We start from the raw sequence: 16,707 nt of genomic DNA on the forward strand, positions 1-16,707 counted from the left end.
GTCCTGCGAGGGGCCCTCCTCCCGAGGCAGGAGCTTGTGTGTTACGCTGATGACACACTGGTCCTGTCCTGGGGGGATGACTGGAGCAGTGCCATCCGCCTCGCTGGAGTGGGAGCGAGGTACGTGGTCGGCCGTATTAGAAGGATGGGTCTCGGGGTGGCTCTACCAAAGACAGAGGTGATGTGATTCGCCCCTGTCGGCAAAAAGGGGCCGCCTCGGGACAAATCCAAAATTGAGATCGAGGGTGTCGTGGTCGAGGTTGGGACCCAGTTGAATTACCTGGGCCTCATCCTCGACAGTCGGTGGAGCTTCGGGCTTCACTTTGAGAAACTGGCTCCCCGAATGCGAGCGGTGTCTGCTGAGTTAAGCAGACTCATGCCCAATCTCGGGGGGCCGGGTGATGGGGCTCGCCGCCTGTATATGACGGCGGTCTAGTCCGTAGTAATGTACGGAGTCCCCGTATGGCACAATGTGGTAATGGCCAGCAGTAAGAATCTGCATGCTCTACGGAGTATGCAGAGGAGGCTGGCCATCCGCGTCATACGGGGGTATCGGACCGTCGCCTTTGAGGCGGCGTGCCTGGTGGCCGGGGTCATGTCCTAGATCTTCACGGCGGGCGCGTATACCGAGATGTATCGGATACGCGTAGCCCGCCGGGGGGATCCGGATTTAGGACCCCTGCCACCAAGGGCAGTTGCAAGGCTCAAGCTCCAGGCTCGGCGGCGCAAACTCTCAGAATGGGAAGAGGACCTGTCCAATGCCAGCGCTATACGCCGTCGAGGCTATCCGCCCATTCTTCTATGAATGGATGAACCGACGACACGGCGCCCTAAATTTCAGGACGGTGCAGGTGCTCACGGGGCACGGTTGCTACGAGGAGTACCTGCACCGAATAGGCAGAGAGCGGTCGGCCACGTGCCACCACTGTGGCGCCCCGGAGGACACCGCTGAGCACACCCTGGCTGAATGCCAGGCGTGGAGCAAACGGAGGGGTGTCCTCCGGGACGCCATAGGGGAGGAGGTCTCCCTGGCCGCCATGGTGAAAGCCATGGTGGTCGGGGAGGACCAATAGAAGGCGGCCGCCTCCTTCTGTGGGGACATCATGTCCCGGAAGGAGGCGGCCGAAAGAAAGAGGAAGGCGGATCCCAATGCCCCTCCCTCTCGGAGAAGGAGGGGGGAGCGAGGATGCGGACGTATAACGCCCGCGTCCTCTAATCCTCCTAAGTGTCCCTTCTCCAGGGTCGCGGGGGTGCAGGTGCGGCGGACACTTGCATCCCATTGCACCGCGACCCAGCGAAGAGGCGACGTTGCGTGGTGGTCCCACAACGTCGCCATCGGTGCGGCATTGAACGCCGCGGAAGAAGAGTCCTCCCTCCTTCAACCCTTGACGAGGCCGAAGGACGGAGGACCTAGCGGGGACGGGTCCCGGTCGAATGCGAAAGTGACCCAGGGGCCCGTCCATAACCGCAGCGTGGACCATCGTTGGGTTTTAGTGGGTATGCCCGACCATAACTAATTGGTCGGGTGAGTCCCACATACCCTCTGGGAGTCCCCGCTCCCAGAGGGATGCGTAAAGCATTTCCCAACGTAAAAATAAAAGAGTTGAGGCCTTCCTCAATCCCTTTTTCTCATAATAAATGTAAATCTACATGGAAGACTCTTTTCTCAGTGTAACTAATGAGGAACTAATAATTTGGAAGCATAATATGACAAGCATTACTATACACACACATATATATATGTATACCTATATATGTATATATATATATATGCATACATATATATATATATAACCCACAAAACAAAAAAATATATATATATATTTTATAAAATTTTTTTATTAACGATAATAATAATTTCATATAAGACCTTTAAGATAAATAAAAAATTATTCAAATTTTTAAGACAAACGTATAAGTACTTATGAAACAATAAATTTTATTCTTATCAATAAAATTAATATTAAATTATTAATTATTGATTTTTCTAATTATAATAAGGAAATAAACAAATAAAATATAATAAAAAGGAAGATTCATGATACTTATCTTAATAAATAACGATATGAATAAATAAGGAGCATCCTTCTTGTACTACCCATTTCCCTTTTCCATCGGAGACGGTGATTTTTAAATAAATAATATCGCCATCCTCCAATGAACTCTATTCCAGTGTGAATTTATTTATTTTGTATGAGACCTTCCCACTTAATATCAAATCTGCAAAGACATTTTATTTAGTAGATATATATTTAATCACAAGAATAATAATAATATTAATAATAATAATTGCTTTATTATAGAATAAGAAATTAATTCAAAGTATTCATGAACCATAAAATCTCTCATACAAATAAAATAATTGATTCCCTTATATTCGTTACTATACAGATATAACTTGTCCAAAACTTATAAATTAATTTACATCAATTTAATCAACAACTCATATTAAGTCAATTTTATCTTCCTCCAGAACAATAAATTAACAGATTGATCATCAATATCCATTATCCTTTCATATTTATGTTCTATCTAGTAATATTCTTTCTTTTTCCACCAGGCTCAATCACGAACATGCTCATACATACATAAATTTTATAAAATTATCATTTTCTTATTAGTTGCAAATCTTACTAAATAAAATATCAATTTTATCAATTATAAAAAAAAATATAATAAATTCTTAATAATAACAATTAATATAGTTAACCCATTTTCATATAATTCGTTAGTACATGCAACAATAATTGTTTAAACAACGAAATTTATATTCCATACGAAACTATTAATCACATACCTTACCCCCTTATCCGAAAATCCATAAATAACCACCGATTTCTTTGTTAAAATAATAAATACTTTCGACACGTCTTAGACCATATGTTCCTCCTTAAGCCATAAACTATATAACTTCCTAGAGTTACCACTCTTATACCATTTTGCATTAAGGGACCAAATTTGGTCCACCAATTGATTACGACCTGAGGAACTAGAACATAAATATTAAAATTCTGTGTACACCCATTAACACATATATATTAACTTATTGAAAACGACCTTTTAGATTTAAATTTATAAAAATTTACAAACAACAATTTATCTTTTCCATATAAAATTTAGTCAAGTCATTATAATTAAACTCCTGTATAATTATAAATATTATTTTTCCAACATAAGTTAATTAACAAGTTACTTATATAATTGAACAACTTAAGATTTATCGGGAATACGATATTAGAAATTTTTCTCATTTATTCTATTCTACTTGTAAATTAATAATTTCCAACAAATTTTTTCCTTATGATCAATTAAAAATAGTATTTTATAATAACAATAAAAAACATAAAATTTATTGCAAAATAAATAAAAAATTAACAAAAATTTCTAAATTGCCCGAAACTTCGAGGACATGCTTTTTAGCCTATTTTACACATTTTAGCTGCGATTTTTGATTTTTTGACTTAAGGATTCCAAATACCTTTAAATACCCTTACTACTATTAAACTAAGATTTATACAAAATTTCAACTAAATTGAGACAACTTTAGAATTCTACTATTCAATAGATCACAGTTTTGCGCCTGCAAAAATATAATTTGAAACGTCTATTTTATGCAATATCTCCTGACGACCTTATAGGCAAAATTTCGTAAACTTACCCCTAATAGGTTCCGAAATACTTCCATTTGTTTATAAGACGTCAGCCATCTTGATTTTACTGGTCCATCCTAAGAAGACCGGATCAATTCCATTGTAATAGACTCGAACCGACGATAATCAGTCCCTAATCTCGATTCTCCAAATCATTCCCTATAATAGTTAATTAAATAAATTAATTATATGAATTATAAAATTCCTTATTAACAAGTTATGATAATACCTAATACTCACTACTGAATAATAGAGACGATATCTTACTTTAAAGTCACCCTATATACATCTCTTGTATACCGGGTGTCAAAAAATCATTACTCGTTAAATTTTAAAATTCAAATATCTATAATATTCCCAACACTTACATGCTAAAGACATATAAATCTTATCCTTATCTCTTTTAATTAGCTCCAAATAAATTAAGAATAAATGAGACCTCAAACAACTGATACTGAAATTCAACAAGACACCTTTGTTGACCCTGAAATTATATTGGAGACCTTAATCCAATTTATAGAAAAAAATAAAGAAAATATTATTTACAATTTAGATAACATTATTAAAGAATTTTTAAATCAAGCTTCTATTATGATAATCCCAGATCAGTAAAAAAATCCCCTGATTTATTAGTTCTTAGATCACACTAATCCTGCTCTCGGCGAAGCCCTGGGTATAGCCGATTTAGACAGATTACCCAAAAACTTAAATAGAGAGCAACCCTGTTATTGACACCTCGGTAGATGATAACAGTGGGTTACTGCACGTGACAATAGACACATATATACAACTCCTACAACTTTCGGACTATAATTATGCCGAAGTTATTCAGTGTAAAGTGGAAATATCACGAACAATTTATCACTGTGGAGTGCACTCGCATATCTCTGTTGTTTACAATGGAAGAGCAGATTATGTGCACGAAACAGGATACACTCAATGCCTACGGATGTTTCAAGGCGGAACTCTAACCCTGGAAGCAGGAAGTCTCCTCACAGGCTTAAAGGTCAACCAGACTACGTATCGCAGCCTTACCATGGCCGGCCGAATACAAAACGACGGAGCCTGCAAAGGAACTCAATACTCCGATCCTTATGGAACCTGGGACAACGTTGTAGTCCAAGCTGTCGCCCAGATTACTCTCAAGTCTTCGTATGTACCTGTAAAATTAAATTCAGGAAAAATACGACTAAGATCTGGAACGATCTGTACACTCGCTGACACCTTCTGTCTCGACTCCGACGACGGATACACGTACTGGAAACCCATGCCTACGTCATCCTGCGACTTCAATCAATATGACGTCCTTTACGAGGGTCCAGCAACCAAAATGATAACCAATATCAATGAATCAACGTCTGCAGTTATCTACAGTTTAACAACTGAAGATATTACTTTAGCTCTTACAAAAACCAAGGAACAACCACTATGTGGATATACTCTCCTTCGTACAGAGCACCCGAAATTCTTCATTCTGGAAACTAAAAAGGGAGATACATTCGCTAGTCGAAGTACTATCCCAATCAACAATCTAGATATTTTCACATATATGAACTCCAAGTTCGTATACGTGGAAAAACACATACGACACCAGATGACATCTTTATATTACAACGTTATGCAGCAAAAATGTGAACTAGAAAGATAAGTTATAACAAACGCTTTGTCTTTCGCTACTCTTCAACCCGATAATTTCGCTTATCGACTCATAAAAGGACCTAGATACATGGCTGTCACCACCGGAGAAGCCGTTCAAATAATCAAATGTATTCCAGTCGACGTTACAGTAAGAAAGACTGAAGAATGTTACACAGAACTATCCGTCATAGTACGCAATAGTTCATACTTTCTCACCCCAAAATCAAGAATCATTACTAAAATTGGTAATGAAAAAGAATGTAGTTACGAACTACCCACTCTTTATCGAATTGAAAACACATGGGTTTAATTCACTCCGAAACTTCAGGTACGACAGTTACCTCCTCCGCAATTACGACCAATGGCATCCTTGTCATGGGAATACTTGACGCCTGGACCATTGGCTATCAGCGGAATCTATTCCGAAGTAGATATAGAAAAACTAAGGGATCATATCATGTTCCCTGCAGAAAAACCAGCCTTGTTGAATGCAGTCGCTAGAGGATTAACCGGACATTCCGTAAATCCTGACACTCTCTCCATGTATAATTTACTGGACGAAGAATCGCTCAACAAAATAGTCGAAGGTACCGTCTCCCGCGTATGGAAGGGATACCTAAATTTCGGCTCTGCAACCGCTGGAATTGTTGGAATATTAATGATAATCCGACTAATAAAATTCATCATCGATATCACAATCCACGGGATACGCTCTTCATACAGTCTATGGATGCAGTGTACATCTGATCGGAGCCCTATGGAGCTCACTCACCTACTGCTACATCTCGCTCGCGGACCAGTCGACAGACATGGAAACCATGAAGACGGCAACGATACACCAACACCCCCATCCGCACCACCTAATTCAATAGAGGACCCTGTAACCCGACAGCTACCTGCAGTTGCCCGAGACAGTGATCCTGACACATCGACAACCGTAAATATAACTGATTCCGATTCTCAATTTTATATAAATCTAAGGAATCAATTGCAAGGCATAGAACAAATTCCTACGAAAACATCGGAATTCGTTCTCAAATAGGGAGGGAGGTGTGACGTCCCGTCATTTTTTCGAATCCAAAAATTTAATTTCTTATATAATATAATAATCACAGCCCAAAATTGCATAAGAATAATTATCTCTCTATTATTATTACTTGCTTATTACATATATAATCACGCTCTTATTAATTATATTTAAATATTCAATATTACATTATCAATTATATTATAAAATATTAAAGAATAATAAATAACAGTAAAAGTAGATTACCGTATAGCATATAACGGACTATACTTGCAAACTATAACTTATGAGACAAGAATCCGATAAAAAAAGCAATGCGAAATAATAACAATTCTTTTCCTTATTAAAATAAGTATTCTTGAACTTTAATTTAATTAAAACTTGCCTAAGAAGCCAAATGGAAGCATCAGGATAGATCCATCCTTTATTAAAGTCATCAGTAATAATGATGCATATATAAAATTTATTTAAATATATACAAGAATTTGAAGTTATTAATATTATCCTAATGGTTTCAATTGCCAATATCGATTCAACTTACACTATCGTTCGTTAGACATCGTTATGTCTCCAACAATATAGTTATTCGAAAATTTACGAAATTATTATTAACAATTAATTTTAATAACAAATGAAGGAGACGACCTAGCACTCTGAAACATAGCTAACGTGATCACTATTTCAAGTAGAGTAAAAAGAAATTAATCTGGTTCCTCTAGGACCAACTAGTAAAAACAAAATGGTGGACCTTTTATAAACAAATAAAAACTTCTCTTAAACTAATGCACGAAATAAAACGAAATTTGAACGGCATCATATACAAAGGCCCCTTTTTAAGACCGGAGTAATTGCACGTTGATTTGTTAGCCCAGTAAAAACAAAATGGCCGTCACTTTGTTTAAATTAATTCCGATTTTCATGAAACTTTCCATAAATGTTATACTTAAAGATTTATACACGATTTAGCTAGTTTCGAATTTCTAAGTCTAAAGATAAAAAATCCAAAATGGCGATTTTTAAAGTTGCTCCAAATCAGCTGAGACTTTACACATATCTTAGTTTTGTTACTTTAAGGCCAGTCAACATATTTTCGATCCTCTAAGTCCAAAAACAAAAAAGAAAAATGGCAGCCAAAAATTTTAAAATTGCCTAAAACGCATACCCTCAAAGTTTCAATTCATTTGGAAGTATACAACTAAAACCCCTTAATTGTTAGTTAAAAATTAATAATTTTACTCTTAAATATTATTTTTACCAATATTAAGAATGAGCACCACTGATAAGTACATAATTACAATAATGCACCTATGATATTATAATAAATAATTAAGTAACAAACTCTCTTTGCAACCATTAAGAAGCCTATATTAATACATATTAATAAATAATTAATAATGGATAAATTTAAATTTAATTCCAAAGTCACTAAATAATTTTAGAATGAGAACCACTGGCATCAATAATTGTTGCAAACAGAAAAGGGCTTAAATAAAAATTATAACACATTATATCATAATCGAGAGTCTTAATATATAATTATTATATAAAATAATTATATATATTAAATAATTAAATATTTCATTAAATAATTTATTAGCATTTATATATGAAAATTTTACGTTCATTAAGATCTTTACAATTTTTACTAAAACTCTCCATTATAAAATAATGTAAAAATCGAACAATGTATTATTTAAATATTATTAATATTATATTCTAGCGAAAATATTATTTTATAATAACCTTTATTCATTATAAAATTAACAAAAACCAAATTGTACTTATAAAAAGATCGATTGTTAATTAATTAATTAACATAGAAGCATAATTTATTAATTACAAAAATAATGAGAATATTAACCATATTCAATTTGACTAAAGGATATATATATATATATATATACATATTTTGATCTTTTTATAAATTTTAATATGTGAATAAGCTATGCGAATTTATATTATTTCTCTTATAATAGCACGGAATCCAAAATATCAAAATAATTAATCAATTCTTATATCAAAAGGTAGAGTAAAAATTCCTGATTTCATACATATATATATGTTCAGGAAATAATTAACAATTACTTCAATATAAGAAAAAGAAAATTAGAGTTATAAAAGAAATTTATATGTTAAAATATTATACGCTTATAACAAATGACCTTTGAATAACCTTCATTATACTACAAGAAAATTAAATATTGGAATAATTATTTGATTTTTATATCAAAATGTAAAGCAAAAATTCCTGAATCGATACATATATATATATATATATATATATATATATATATATATATATATGTTTATAAAATTATTAACGGTTTCCCTGCAATTAATTAAAGAAAATTAGCGTTATAAAAGAATTCATGTATTAAATATTATAAGCCTTAGTGCAAGGAAAGTATCAAGTTTCATCTTGCACCTGCGTCATCTTGAAAGATTGTTTAAACGGCGGCATCTCTTTGTAAGCCGCCGCGCTCAATACCGAAAATTACCTCTGCATATACTGAGGGAGCCCACAAGCTCGAGATCCCCGATCCCCGCGGCCCACATTCAATCTGAATATAAGGCGCGTCCGCGGACGACTAGAGCATTCAGTCGGAAATTTTCAAGAGAACAACTACAAGGAAGAACTATTCAGTCGGAAATTTTCAAGCAAGCAACAACAAGAAAAGAAGAACTATTCAGTCGGAAATTTTTGAACAAGTAACATCAAGCAAAAACCATTCAGTCGGAAATTTTCAAGAGAACAACAACTAGAAGAACTATTCAGTCGGAAATTTTCAAGAGAGCTACAACAAGAAAGGAAGAGCCATCCAGTAACTACTAATCAGCAGTTAAATACTTGTAAGTAAAATTGTACTAAGGATTATACTGAATAAAGACTTATAAACTTTTCAATCTTCGAACTTAGAAATATTTTCCCACTCTTCGAACTTAGAATATTTTCACACTTAGAAATATTTTATGATCTTCGTACTTAGAATATTTTCATACATGTTAATACTTATACTATTTTATGCCGCTGAATCCATTGAATCTTATACTTATATTATTTCACTGACTCTTTTGATAGAATAATTCTGAGATAGAATTATTTCATAATACTTTAATTTTATAGATTCAATGTTACATTTTTACGATCAATACTTATATTTTATTTCGATACCGACACTTATATTATTTTATCTCTTATTTCATACTTGATAATATTTCGTCTTTCACTGATCTTTAATCGATACTTGTATTCCACACCCTTATCCTATATTACCTATTACCTTATAACATAATACTACCCCTTTTATTTTTCAGTCGTTATTTAATCTAATTTCAAATCATTACAGTTTACTTTAAATTATTTTATTGTTTGATATAATTCAATTGTTAAATTATTAAATTATTCCAACGATATCCTGTCATAAGATCACCTCTGTGCGTCACGTTCATTGCGCGATATTTGTCATGGTGTCATGGAGTTCCTAGAACTTCCTCAGCCTCTCGTTAGTGCCGAGTGAATTGTATTCTCACCACCAGACTATATCAAACATACAATAACAGGATTCAGCGTGCCTGCTTCCACCTGAACAATAAAAAGATGTCGTGTAGAGTAAGCTCCTACAGTGGCAGGTGCCATCGATACTGGCTTCTGAATCCGTTCACTGACTAACAGTGGCCTACGCCTTTCCTCATAGGGTCATCTTCCCTATTTGGAAAACAGAGTTTTATTGTAACACCGAGTGACAGTGATTTTTCTTTTTTTTTCTTAAATTTACTACAGCACGTATTTGTTAAATAATTGAATATTCGATTTATATTTATACGAGTTTATCCAACTCTTTCAAGATTAATTAAAGTCATTCGACTTGAATTATGCAGTGAGTTCAGATGCTGGATAAGGATACTCTCCAGGCCGCACGATCTCACGGCAGATTCAGTCTTATTAATTATCGATATTAAACCGGATTTGTGTGGTGAGTTCAGATGCTGGATAAGAATACTCTCCAGGCCGCACGATCTCACAACTCACAATCCCCGGTGATAGGTTCGATTTACGATTGCCGAAGCCAACCTCGTACATAGAGATTAGTGAAAGCAACCTAAACCGAAATAGAATAAATAACTGCAACAGAGTATTCAAGTCTTAAAATCTACCCAGTATACTCAGTTTATCAAATCAAATTTATACAGCAATATTAAACCGGATTTGTGCAAATAAGTTCAGATGCTGGATAAGGATACTCTCCAAGCCGCACGATCTTATGACACACGATCCCCGGTAATAAATTCAGCTTGACTGCCGATACGAATCTTATGCGAAGGATTCGTGGAAGCAACATAAACTGAAATTGAGTATGCCAAAAACCCGACGTGCTGGTAGGAAATTTATACTAAGGCGATTGAAAGCTCGTCTTCTTAAAGCTATAAACGACTGTCTTTCTAATTCCACAACCGATTCCGAACAAATTCCTCTTATCGAACCTTCCTCTTCCAATCAAGAATCTTCTTCTTATATTATAGATTGTAAAAACAATTCCATACATCCTATCGATACCGATATAGGTCCCCGTCCTTTAATAATAAATCCTGCTACCATCGGAGAATTAATAAATAAAAGATTTATCGCCAATCCCTCTGACCTTAAGTCATCTTGTAACAAAGAAAGTTAAGATATTTATAGATTTTGCAAAGCAACACGCCGCTATTCAGCTTGTAATCTGAAGGCGACGCGTCATTATTCAAACTCAGAATTGTTCCATCAACTTTATTCCGATTTTATTCTTATTTTCAAAGAATTCAATAATTTATTAATAGACAACCGTTTACTTAATTACGATTATACTTAACAACATTTTTCCAACAAAGTAAGTTCTTCATTAATTATTTTGTAACTATTCTTTATTTCTGAAGTCTTGTCAAGTACGCAGACTCTATAATATCACTCACAAGGAATATACACACAAGAATTATTATAACCATCTTTATTCTTTTTTTTCAACAAATATACAGGCTTATGTACTACTCATAATAAAAATATAATATTAATAAATCAATAAATACTTCATTTCACCTTGTGTCAATCCGTTTCTACCTGTACTGAAATAAAAGATCCTAGCTCTCGGCGTCCCTGGGTATAGCCGGTGCATTGCAGGTTGCCCATAAAAATAGAGAGCACCCTTCGTTGGTCTTCTCCGAGGAAAGATCGACAAGGAACGTCACTGGAGAATATCGCTCATCCATGACTAAAACCAGGATGTCTTCTTGTAAAGACGGGGATGGTTGATTCCATTTGTACATTGAGAGATACCGTTGAAGATATCCTTTAGACCATAACTTCCAGAAACTATCAAACATTTGTCTTGAGAGTTGCCATCGAGATAAATGTGAAATTTTTACATTTTCGAGTGATGGTTTGAGGACTGTCGCCAAAGAGCTACCAATGAGAAAATGAGCCGGAGTGAGAACGTTCAAATCGTCAGGATCATCAGTGAGTGCGCAGAGTGGTCGAGAATTGAGTATGGCTTCAACCTGCGTTAGAAAGGTGGTCATCTTTTCGTAAGTTAATATTTGATTTCCTATTACTCTCCTCAGGTGGTATTTCACCGACTTCACTCCGGCTTCCCATTTTTCTCCGAAATGGGGTGTGACTGGAGGGATAAACTTCCATAGAGTGCCATTCTTTGATAATAATGAAAAAGGCGGTCGAGTTCCTTTGAACTTGAAAAAAACAAACTGGAGCTCCTTGTCAGCTCCCTTGAGGTTGATGCCGCAGTCACTAGTTAGAGTAGCACAAATACCTCTCCTTGACACAAATCGTTTATAGGCTGATATGAATGCTTCAGTCGAATAATCAGTAACCAATTCTACGTGAATAGCAAAGGTTGATAAATACACAAATAGGGCGATGTAACCTTTGTATGTTCTTGAATTTTTTCCTTTCCAGTTTTTCAAAATGATCGGTCCAGCATAATCAATGCCAGAGTGAAGGAAAGGACGAGATGGGGTTACTCTTTCCGCAGGTAGTTGTCTCATTATTTGATGAACTCGTCTTTGGCGATATTGAGCACACTATACATTTTAAAATAAAAGATCGAACAGGTGCTCGTCCTCCAATGATCCAGAACTCGCTTCTAATCAAAGAAAGAGTTAACTGGGTTCCTCCATGTAGCGTTTTAATGTGAGCATCTGAAATGATTAAGGAGGTTAGTGCAGAATTGCGAGGCAAAATTAATGGATGTTTTGAAATGCGGATTTTGAAAGGCGGATAAGGGTGCTGACTGAAGTCGACCGCCTACTCGTATAAGTCCTTGAGAATCAATCCATGGAGTAAGACGTAGAAGTTGATTTAATCGAGGAAGCAGTTGTTGATTAGAGATAAGTTTGATTTCCTGTTGAAAAGCACATTGCTGAATTTCTTTTACCCAGTAGAGTTTGGCGTTTTCCAGTTCTTGAGTTGTGATCGGTTGATTTAATAGATTCGTTCGATTTCCTTTGAAACGAGATAAGGCGCGTGTACATAGAACAGTTATTCTTAATAATCGGTTAAGACTTGAATATTTATATAAATAATATTCCAGAGATTGGTGTTTGGACAATTAGTAACAAGTATTTGAATTGGTTTTTCTTCAAGGTTTTCTCGTTGATTCAACAATGTCGGTCCTTTCGGCCAAGTTGTAGATTTTTCAGAAAGCCAGAGAGGTCCTATCCACCATGAGGTTTGCTGAATGAGTTATGCGGGCGTTAATCCTCGAGTTCTACAGTCAGCAGGGTTTTGGTGTTTGGGGATAAATCTCCAGATTGCTTGAGGAAGTGTTTCGTGGATATGACAAACCCGATTGTGTACGAATTCCTTCCATCTTGAAGGATGACTATTAATCCAAGTGTGAACAATCGCGGAGTCTGTCCACATTACAACAGGAATTCGTTTTATGTTTAAAATGTTCAAAACTTTGGAGATTAGCCTGATTAAGAGAGTAGCTGCCATGAGTTCCAAGCGAAGAATGGTCATTTTCTTTAGTGGTGCGACCTTCGTCTTAGCACAAACTAAATGAGTATGATAATTATCTGCTTGCTTGGTTCTAATATAAACAGCAGCGCACATGGCTAGTTGCGATGCGTCACAAAATCCATGGATTTCGACATCCTGATGTTGTTTGAGCTTGATCCATCTGGGAAAAGAAAGTTTAGCTATATCATGGATATGTTCTTGAAAACAAGTCCATTTTCTTACAACTGGCGAAGGCAGCGGATCATCCTAACCAAGCTTGATTGCCCAGAGTTCTTGGATTAAAATCTTTGCTGTAATTATAACCGGAGCGAGAAAACCGAGCGGATCAAGTATTTTAGCAATTGTGGAGAGTATAATGCGTTTTGTTGTGCCTGATCGTTGAATAGAATTGTTGTAACTGAAAAGAATCGGTGACAGATTTCCAGCATAGACCCAAAATGGATACAGTTGTTGTTTCCTCAAACTTTATGGATGTAGGATTACCATGTGATTGAGCGAAATGGATTTGAGAATTCTTGTGTCATTATTCGTCCATTTTTGAAGCGGAAATCCGCCCGCCATGCACAAGGAAATGATTTGCTGGAGGATATCTCTAGTTTGCTCGACAGAATCAGCGCCTCCGAAAATATCGTCTACATACTTCCCTTGAGTAAGTGGAGAAATTGCGAGAGGAAACTGTCTCCCCTCATCTTCCACTAATTGAGCAATCGTTCGTAGGGCTAAATAGAGAGCACAAACTAAACCGTAGGTTACGATTGTTAACTGATATGTTGAAATTTCGTGATTTTGATTCTTCCACGAATACGCTGATAGTTCCAATCTTCTTGGTGAACATTGATCTGTCGATACATCTTCTCTATATCGCATGAGAAGACATATCGAAATTGACGGAACCAGATGAGTACCTCAAAGACATCCGTTTGTAGTTTAGGTCCCGTATGAAGTAAGTCATTCAGTGAGATTCCGCTACTGGTTCGGCTTGATCCATTAAATACGACTCTAAGTTTCGTTGTTGAACTATTCTCCCTGAAAACTCCGCGAGGAGGAAGATAATAAGCCGATTTCGGTTTTGGTTGAGCAGGAGGAACTTGCACCATATGCCCAAAATTTTCGTAGGTTTGTAAAAATTCATAGTAAGCTTGAGCATAATCTTGATTGGTTGATAATTGATTAGATAATCGATGAAGCATCCGCATTGCCTTTAGGCGAGACTCTCCTAAAGAATTAATCGATTTTTTTAATGGTAAGCGAACCGTGTAGCGTCCTTGATTATCGCGGGAATGCATGGATTTAAAATATTGTTCGCACTCTTGATCCTCCTTAGATAATGATGATGAGGATGCCATTGGGATTTCATTAACTCGCCAGAATAGTTGAAGAACGTCATGAAGTTCTTTGTCAATCATGACGTGGTATCCGTGCAATTCATTCGGAGGATGATTGACTACAGGTCCAGAAATAATCCATTCAAACTTAATCAATTGTGCTATTGGGGAATTTTCGTCTTCTTTGATAAATCCGTTATCGATAATTTTATGGAAAACATTGGATCCTAAAATGATGTCAATAAAAGCTCCTGGAGATTTATAATTGTAATCCGCAAGAGTAATTCCGTCGAGGTGAGGCCAATGTATTTGTTTAAAGTTAATTGATGGAAGAGAGGAAGTCAACTTCGGAAGGATATATGCTGATACATTAATTTCGAAATTATTGCTATGAGATTGATTTAACTGTGAAGTGAGTTAGACCTTTGGTAGTGTTTGACCGTTGTGCGCCAATTCCAGTGAGAGGAATATTGGAGGATATTCTTGGGAGATGAAGCATTTGAACCAGCCGTTCCGTAACAAGAGATATTTCTGACTCTTGGTCGATAAGGTCACAAGCCTTGATGAATTCTCCATTCGATGATATTGCCAAAACCTGAGCGGTTGCAAGAAGAACACCTGAATTAGTTGATTGAGTTTGACATGATACTTGAAGGACGTGAGTTTTTAGCTGATGCCGAGGGTGTTGTCGAGGTTGAGTCAGAGGGAGGGTTTAGCGGCTTCCTTTTGATGGATTGTGGTATGGTGTTTTGACCACATTTCAGGCATCGCTTTGTTATGCGGTAGGCTGATGCTCGATGAGATCCGAGGTAGTTAAAGCAAAGATTATAATTTTTGAGGATTTCCTTTCTTTGTATTGCGGACAACTTGCTATGTAGTGATTGGAGGAGCACAACGTACACAAGCTAGGTTTTTTTGAATGTTTATCTTTTGATTTTCCCTGAAAGTGAAATTTAAATGATTGTTGGCCAGATGCTGTGTTTGACTTACCAGTTCGAGATTTTTCAAAAGCTTGAAGTGATAATAATCTCGTAATTAGGAAATCGCTGAACTGTGTCCACGTGGGGGGCTCTTTTGACGAGCCTAAGTGATGCTATCATGATTTTACGGATTCCGCATTCAAACGGTGTACCGCAATAAACACAAAAAAATCGTCCCACTGATGTATCGGGCGTTTCAGTGTTTCAAGAGTGCAATGGATTTGCATGATGTTTGTGTAGAGTTGCTCCATCTCACTGGCGGACTCCTTTGTCATACGTTTTAATGTTAAAAGGGAGTGTAATGCGGAATTTACTAGGAGTCGTTTATTTTCATAAAAGGCAATCAGTGCTTCCCAGGCCTTTTGGAAATTCTCCGCAGTGAGAGTCGTATTTTTTAATAGATGGGCAGCGGATCCAATGAGACTTGTTTTAAGATATTGCAGTTTTTCTACGGCTGATAAAGTTGGGTTAGCGAGAATTAAAGAACTAAACAGATCCTTAAACGATAACCAATCTGAGGGAGTGCCGTTAAACTTTGGTATATCGATTCGAGGCAGTCGCGCATGATGAAAATATACAGGGATACTAGAAGTATGAGATGTAGACGGAATGTGATTGTTACTTACAGAGTCATGATCGAGCAAGGAATTCATTTTGTCGACTGCCACGAGGTAAGAATCGTATGTAGCTGAGAAAATATTGTCTGAGAAATAAATATGAGTTTTTATTTGAACTGTCATTAGAAGTGAGTTTCGTAATTGAGAGATTAATCGCATCATGTATTAAGGAGAATTTTTCCCAATTCTCTTTGAGAGCTGACAATCGAGCATGTACGCGTTGAGACGTGATGTTTGATGTTGAGGATCCGACTTTCGTTAGATTATCCACTGAGTTTACGATAAAGTCTCGCAATGTGAGCTGTTGCTCGAGTCGGTTTTCAATGTGGTTGACTTTCATTTTGTTTTTTTACCGCCCGATATCCGGCTCGAAGGACCAAATATATAATGTAGAGTTATCAACGATAAACAAATGGTTAAAAGAATATATTTTAATAATCAAATACAAAATCAAGAGTGATT

General features: G+C 36.4%; 1 protein-coding gene across 1 annotated transcript; it reads right to left on the bottom strand.

Moving 5' to 3' along the window:
* Window positions 1-11,426: 11,426 nt before the first annotated feature.
* LOC140675879 (uncharacterized) lies at window positions 11,427-12,347 on the bottom strand. The gene has a single exon (XM_072910507.1). The coding sequence runs from the start codon at window positions 12,345-12,347 to the stop codon at window positions 11,427-11,429; it is 921 nt and encodes a 306-aa protein (XP_072766608.1).
* Between the last annotated feature and the right edge of the window lie 4,360 nt (window positions 12,348-16,707).

Source organism: Anoplolepis gracilipes, unplaced genomic scaffold (assembly GCF_047496725.1).
Source record: "Anoplolepis gracilipes unplaced genomic scaffold, ASM4749672v1 Contig24, whole genome shotgun sequence".
Classification (NCBI taxonomy): Eukaryota; Metazoa; Arthropoda; class Insecta; order Hymenoptera; family Formicidae; genus Anoplolepis; species Anoplolepis gracilipes.